At 53.9% G+C, this 7,436-nt stretch overlaps 2 protein-coding genes across 2 annotated transcripts in view; one reads left to right on the forward strand and one right to left on the reverse strand.

Moving 5' to 3' along the window:
- Window positions 1-3,275, reverse strand: part of COPZ2 (coatomer protein complex, subunit zeta 2) — a gene marked incomplete at its 3' end in the record, with an annotated part of 6,186 nt that extends 2,911 nt beyond the window's left edge. Inside the window, exon 1 of the mRNA XM_009892210.1 lies at window positions 3,261-3,275. Within this exon, the coding sequence (XP_009890512.1) occupies window positions 3,261-3,275 (15 nt within the window). The remainder of the gene's footprint in view (window positions 1-3,260) is intronic.
- Window positions 3,276-4,629: 1,354 nt separating this feature from the next.
- The window catches only part of NFE2L1 (nuclear factor, erythroid 2-like 1), a 7,988-nt gene continuing 5,181 nt past the window's right edge, over window positions 4,630-7,436 (forward strand). Inside the window, exon 1 of the mRNA XM_009892178.1 lies at window positions 4,630-5,139. Within this exon, the coding sequence (XP_009890480.1) occupies window positions 4,630-5,139 (510 nt within the window). The remainder of the gene's footprint in view (window positions 5,140-7,436) is intronic.

The following is a 7,436-nucleotide window of genomic DNA, read 5'->3' on the forward strand; positions in this document are numbered from 1 at the left end:
CCCCCCAGACCCCCTGCTCCCATCCCCTGTTCTCTCCCTGCGGCGTTTCCCGGTGACTCACCGGTTGCACCCAAATTGCCCTGTTTGCTTTAACCTCCGGGGCTGGAGCATTTCCCCTCTGCCAGGGCTGAGCCCACGGTGTGGGGGGGAACCTGGGTCACAGCCCCGCGGTGAGGGGCAGGGGGACACGCCGTGCCCAAAGCAACCCCATGGCATCCTGCCGAAGGGACGCTGCTTGCCCCAGGCTGTCCCTAACCATCCCTACTGCCAAAACGGAACCGGCAGGGGGTGGGGGGCAGTTTTCCCATGGGAACACCAGGAAAGCGGGTCTGTGCCCCCCTCATGGGCACCAAGCACCAAAAGGCTGTCGCCTGGGAGCTGGGCAGGGTACAGGGACAGGGATGCCTGCCAGCCCTCCAAATAGTCCTCGGGGGACACACACACATACACTAAAAATAACCCGGCTCGGGTTGCTGGTGGGAGGATGTTCCCATACACCCATTTACCATGTGGGGTACGGAGGGGGGGGACATGGTGCCCAAATAAAGCTCTCAAGCGAGGCAGCCCTGTTTCAAATCCTTGGTGGCCATTGGGGTTGGCAGAATCCCCAAATTTCCCCCCCGGCGTGCAACGTGCTGAGCGGCGGCTCTCGGTATTGAGGGGGAACTGCTCTGGCAATGGGGCCGTGCCCGTCCGCCCGCCGGGGCCGCCGCCATTGCCTCAGCAAATTGCCGGTTGTGGCACGACGTGGGCCAGGGCCGCACCCCGGCTTTCGTGGGTGTTTCGCGGCTTGTTTTCCAGGAGGAGATTAGCGAGACGGAGCAGCCAGGGCAGAGTGATCCCATGACCCAAAATTGCTCAGATCCGGGTGCTTCCAGGCTCCTCGCCACTTTTCCCTGCATGCTCCAGTCCTTTTCCTTGCCGTGCCTGTCTCCCTGGATGATCTGGAGCATCCCTTCTTGCAGCGTTGGGGCTTTCTGAGTGTGGGGGGATGCGCAGCCTGTCCCCCATCTCAGCCGCGCCGTGAGCTTGGTCCTTGCCATAAAAAACGGGGGGTCTGCTCCCACCGCTGCCCTGGGAAGACACCCCCCAGCTGGGAAACCGCACCCCACTGCGAGGTGTCAGAGCCTGCACTTGTTTTCCATGGGTTTTTTTTTCAGATGAACTATTGTCTCTGGCATCCTGTTTGTCCCAGCAAGTTTCTGGGGCAGGGAAGAGGGTGTCTGGTTTTGGCAGCTGCGGCCGCTCCGGGCAGCTGTAGCGTTGCAGGAATAGCAGGCAGGGGTGGTGCTGCCCGGCTGCCCTTACCTCCTACCTGTCCGCCTCCACTGCCAGGTCTGGCAGCCACTGCCCCTCGCCCCGTGGGTGCCGGCATTGATTTGGGCAGGAAGCCCGCACCGATCAATGGGTGAAGGTATAAATAACCTGCTCAGAGGTGACAGTTTTAACATCGACCCCGCTCCGTGCTCATTTATTTAACTAGTTTCTGGCGTTCCTGTGGGTGATCTGGTGGTTGATCATGCTGGAGAGGTGAGGATGGGAGGGGGAGCCTGACGCTGGCTGGTTCACAGAATGTTTTTGCCTCTACTCCTGCAGCTCTAAAGGGAGAGCCCGGCACTTTTTGTCAAGTGGCTTCAGAGTCACCCGCTGCATGTGCTGATGGTGCTGGTGCAGCTCCTCGGGCACCTGGTGAGGTGGTTTGGATGAGTTGCAGCCTTTCCCTCACCTCTGCTGGATAGTTACTGTCTCAAAAGGCATTGAACATTGAGATCACGGTTGCTCGGTTAAAATCAAACTGGCCAGCGGTTTCCCCTGTGATGAGCAGCAGCACTCATGGCACGACCCACAGACAGTGCAACTCTTTTAGGCAATTAAGTGACAGCCAGACATACAGACAGCCCCTGGTATGTGAGCTGCGGGTGGCTGTGAGCAACTCTGTGTGGTGCGGAGCCCTGTCCTGCTCCGAGCACCAGGACCTGGGGGATGTGGTGTCCCCCAGGGGCTGTCCCCCTCCCCGCGGCTCTTGGACAGCCCAAGTCAGGGCTGGGAGTCACCTCGCTCCGACACAGCCATTTGCACCTCCAGCAGCTCCCACCGCCACGGGCGAGGAGCAGCCGACCAGGAGAGCTTGCTTTTCTCAACCTGAAAACAAGACCTGGGCGTAATGAACAGGGGTATGCCGACTGGGCAGCAGCCGGAGCGTGAAATTAAAGACGTTTAATTAGCGAAAGGGCTGGAGCAATGAAGAAAGTAAAGCACAGGGTTTGCAGGCGATGGCCTGGCTGGGCTCCCAGCCCCGCCACTGACTCACTGCAGGGCCTGAGGCGAAGCTCTGGGTTCGGCTTTGACTCACTCCTTCCATCTGCAAGTGGCTGCGACGGCTGCCTCACGCCTGCGCCGGGCTGGGGACCTGCGAGGGCCGCAGGCGAGCATGGGGCAGGGTCATGTTTAGACAGTGTTATCAGCCCCAGGGCCCAAGACAGTGCAGGGGAGGCCCCTGAGCCGCTCTGGGGCGACGAGCAAGGCCAAGGCGCCATCATCCTGTCCCAGACACGTAGTAAGCATAGGTAAACCCTGTTTTTCAAGTTACTGGTTCTAGCAAAGTTCTCCTCAAATAGCTGATGTATAAGGAGGTGAAACCCTTACGCTTTCTGGAAGGAATTAAAAACCTATGTCTAGGGCTTTAACAATAAATCCGTCTTTGCATATGATTTAACTAGTTACAAGACCCTTTGTTGAATGCTGATTTACAAATACTGTCGAGAGCCATCTTGATAATTTAGAATATTATCTTTCGTTCTGAAACCAATGGAAGCACCAACAGAGAGAGATAAAGGTTTTTACCACCTAAGCTCACCCCTAAATAAGGTTATTGTAGTTTCTGCGTTATTCTCATACTGAAGCCTGGAAACCCTACTTTTCAGGTGAGGTCCAGGAATTTTGGTCCAGGTAGACATTGTGACTGTATCCTGACTCCAAAACAGAATAAGATTTGACTACATGCCTTCATTCCAGAGAAACACAAGATACAGAGGCAACAAGAAGACACAAGAGATAAACAGGTCCATGAATTATAAATTGGAGTATACCGGCTGGCACTATTCACTATCAGTAAGTGTTAAACAAAGACTTGACTTTTTTTATTAAAAAATATAGTATCAGAATCTGAATGTTCAAAACACAAAAGAATAGTTTCAAATCCATTGCTCATGAATAACCTCATCAACTTTATTCTAGCAGGTTAATATGCAAGTACATACCTGAAAATTAACCATGTCCCAAAATCCATCTAAGTCTGCACACGTCGTTTCTTTTTCACCCCGTTTAAATTCACAATTATCCACCAGTCCTTCAAACTGTTTAAACCTTTCTGCTATGAGCAGTCTTGTCTGACCAATTGTGGTGCGAATAAGATCTTTAGCTGATAGCAACAAGAAAACAATAACGAAAGTACATATTTGAACAATCCATTGTTTCCCCAATTGATTTAAATAAATATTTGAAGAGTCTGGAATTTGTTTATTGATCGCACTATGTTCACCTATTGGAGATCTGCAATACAATTCACATGGAACACACCTATGCATTGAACTGCTCTAAACTTGCTTCTTTAAAAAAAAATACGGGCGGTTTGTGGAGCTGCGGGAAAAGCGGGGTAAAGAGTGAAAGGGAGTCGGGGCTGGATTCCTTGGGAGAGAGGGGAAGTTGACGCACCAAACTAAGAATAGCTCCGGGAGGGGAAGCACGGACAGTATTGTCACCAGAGGTAACCTGGTGGGGGTGTGGGGGGCGTGTGTTTCTGTGCCCCCTTCTCGTATCGGGAAAATCAGTTTTTCGAGTGAAATTCTCTCGGCTTTTCCCCGGGCCCCGCGCGTGGGGCAACCGCCCCGTTTCCCGGTGTAGTAGGTCCATGTGCGATGTTTTCGGGTGGTGCCCGGTGGGCGCGTTATCGCGTTTGCTCTCTGGTTGTGTCTCAGCCGCTGATGAAATTGCAGCCAGGAGCGGAGGAGTCTTTGGACCTTCCCATGATCGGGACCTTTGGCTGGTAAAAGGCTCCTTCAAGAAGCGTCGCAGACCAGAAGAAAGGAAGGAAAGAGCCGCCGGCTGTCGGAGGGAGCGGACCCCCGTCCTGGAGTGTGGGGAATTTGGGGGTGGGGGGGGCGCGAGAGGAAGTCGCTGGATGTGGAGTTTTTTGACAGTAAGTCACGTGGATTTTTATGTGGCTGCACGGTCTGTGTTCTACAACAGTTCTGAAGAAGAGGAAAGGGCAAGAGAGGGTGGAGGCTGTGTTCAGGGGAGGGTTTGTTGCTTCGTGAAATTTAAATCTTTAATTGCACTCTGCTGGCCGACCGGTGAGGTCCAGAGTTTGAAAAGAAAAACAAACTCGTTTGGAACCCAAAGTCTTGAATGTTCTTTAAACTTTTATCCTGTTTAAATAATCTGAATGCTGAAGTCGTTGCTTTATTTTGTTTGTTTGAAAGTGGGGCAGAGGAAAGACAAACCCAACCAACCTGTTGTGTGGAGAATTCACCTGAAGCTGGGTTGTTGTTTTGTGTTGTGTGTGGTGTTTTTTTTTTTTTTTTTTAATTCCCAAACCCTCCACCTGTTTTCTTTTCTCCTCTGCCAGAAATGCTTTCTCTGAAGAAATACTTCACTGAAGGCCTCATCCAGTTCACCATTCTGCTCAGCTTGATCGGCGTTCGTGTGGACGTGGACACCTACCTGAACTCGCAGCTCCCTCCTCTCCGGGAGATCATTCTTGGCCAGAGCTCCGCTTACACCCAGACCCAGTTTCACAACCTGCGTAACACCTTGGATGGATATGGCATCCACCCAAAAAGTGTAGACCTGGACTATTACTTCACTGCTCGCAGGCTGCTCAACCAGGTGCGGGCCCTGGACAGGTTTCAGGTGCCCACCACCGAAGTCAACGCCTGGTTGGTGCACAGAGACCCCGAAGGCTCCGTGTCCGGTAGCCAGCCCAGCGCCGGCATTGCATTAGAGAACGGCAGCGGCCTGCAGGATGGGAGCAATCCTGACAACGGGGTGAGGGAGAGCGGAGCAGAACAAGGATTTGGGGAAGAACTGGAAGATTTGGGAGCGGTGGCTGCCCCAGTGAATGGAGACCTGACCAAAGAGGTAGGCAGGACCTTCTTTTACCTGTGGTGGGAGGGAAAAGGAGCCCTTGGCGGGGGCTCTTGCTCTCTGGTACCCATCCGAGCGAGTGGTACTCTGCACGTTGTGTGGGTTTAGCACTTGGAAAAAGTGGGTTCCCACTTGGGAATGGCATAATACTGAATGATGGCTCAGTTAGAGGGCTCCAGGACTATGTGTGGGGTGGGTGTTCCTTTTGGTTTGTTTTATTCTTGGTCTGAAAGTAATAGTGAAAGGAGGGGGGAAAGGGTTGGGGTGAGCATTTCAACCTGTGCGCATAGCTTTGTGTTGTGAAACCGATAAAACGTGGCTGGGAAATAAACAGGGGCATTGGGTAACAGCCTCATCCCAGGTGTCGAGCGGGTGGTTGGGTTACTTGGCTCTGGAGTTCATCCAGTGGTGATGTTTATTGCTTGGTTTTCATCACAGACGGGTGGGGAGAGGTGAACTGGAAAGGGGTTTATTTTTTTCTGTCTGAGCACAACCTTTCTGAGGCTGTGATGCAATGCTGGTCCCTGGGAGCTGCTGCTCTTTTTCCTTTTTGGCACTGCTCTCTTTGTCACGGCATGTTCGGCCTCTCCCTGGCCGCCGTGTGGGGGATGTTAGTGCTGATTTGCAGCGTCGGGTCCATCCAGCGTCGCTCTTGCGTCTTGTAAATTGTGTCTCGGAGGCATCTGGGCATGGGGAGAGCCCAATTCGACTGCTGCCACCCCTGTCCCCTGCAGCGAGGGGTGGGCAGCTCTGCAGGCAGCTGTCGCGGATGCCGGGGGCTTTTGTCATGTGGCTTCGGCACAGCGGCAGGCAGGGAATGGAGTGAGGAAAGCGGTGTGAACGCGTGCACGCTGGAGAGACAAAGGTGATGATTGTTTCGGGTCTGGTATTGACGGATGAGGAGCGGGATGCTGCTGTGAACGGTGCCTTGGCCGTACCTGCGGGCAGCTCTCCCCTTCCCGCAGGGATCTTCTGGAGGTGTTTGGGCTGTGGGACAGGGGGGAAAACCCCTCTACAGTCGACCTTGGAGGTGTCAGTGAGAGGAGCTTTGGTCGGAGGGTCGCACGTGGAGCACAAGGCAAACCTGCACGCGTTCAGCTTTTTCCCTGATGATTGAGAAGGGTCATTCCCTGTCTCGGGAATGGGGAATAATTTGATGAAATGTCTTGTACAAGGTCACGCGCAGCCCGCGGAAGACTTCACTGTCCTTCCCCGAGTCTGGTGTTCTTGGCTGAGTGTGTTGGGTCTGAGGAGCCTTTCCAGTGCAGCATAGAGAACCCGTGATTGGATTTTTAGAGAGAAATGCTGCAGGTTTGAGTGGTGAGATGCCAAAAATGGGAAAGCAGCAGTGTTAATTTCTGTCTTTAAAAATACAGTTCTGTGTTCAATGCCGTTGCAGCAAGCTGCCCCGGGCACAGGGTGTAGCTGCACATGCGGCCAGCTCGAGATGGACTTGTCAGGAGCGAAACTCCTGGGCAATGCCGGGTGGGAAGCCCGCTCCTTCGGGGAAGAGTGGGGAGATGTGGGTCTGCACCGTCCCTGAGCCGGGTGGTCAGGTACCCGTCCTTTTCCTCTGGTCTCTATTTTCTTTTTTTTTTTTCCCCAAAAAACCCCTGGCTTGGGTGGGAGGGAAGGGTGATACTGCACCTGCAAGGTGTGCACAGTGCCCGAGCGCTCAGCACCAGGAAATCCCGTCCGCCCAGCCCACCTCGCACGCCCACGTCACGCCGTCGCATCGTCACGCTGTCACGCCGCCTTCTCGTCCCCCGGGGCCCCGAGACCGTACTCGCTGCTGCTGTGACGCTTCAAAGCACCGAGTCTTATTTCAAAGCGCTACCCCGGTGGGGTTTTTTTGGGTTGGTTCGGTGTTTTATTTATTTATTTGGTGTGTCTTTGTCTGGAACCTTGACTCCCTGGGAAACGCTGCGCAGCCGCCCAGCCTTTCCGACGGGAATACTGTGCAGCTCCTGGCACTGTTGCCTCTGGAAAGGCACCTGCAGGGCTCCATCCTTCCCATCCCTCCCCGTTTGTTAGGTGGAGGAGGAGGATGATGATGATACGCAGATGCCTTTAGGGCCGGGGTTTAAATTTTCCATGACTTTCCCTGGCACTTAAAATATCGCGATTCCCCGCGGGTCGTGTGGGCCAGACGCGACCTTGCTGGGGGAATATGGCTGTTTATTAATAATTTTAGGAGCTGGAGCTCGCCCTTGGGTGCGGTGCAGAGCTTTGGGGGTGGGGGAGGGCTGCAGCTGGGGCTGAGCATCAGCCAAAATGGGGAATTCAAATTT

The sequence above is a fragment of the Charadrius vociferus genome, unplaced genomic scaffold, assembly GCF_000708025.1.
Source record: "Charadrius vociferus isolate BGI_N301 unplaced genomic scaffold, ASM70802v2 scaffold509, whole genome shotgun sequence".
Taxonomy (NCBI): domain Eukaryota; kingdom Metazoa; phylum Chordata; class Aves; order Charadriiformes; family Charadriidae; genus Charadrius; species Charadrius vociferus.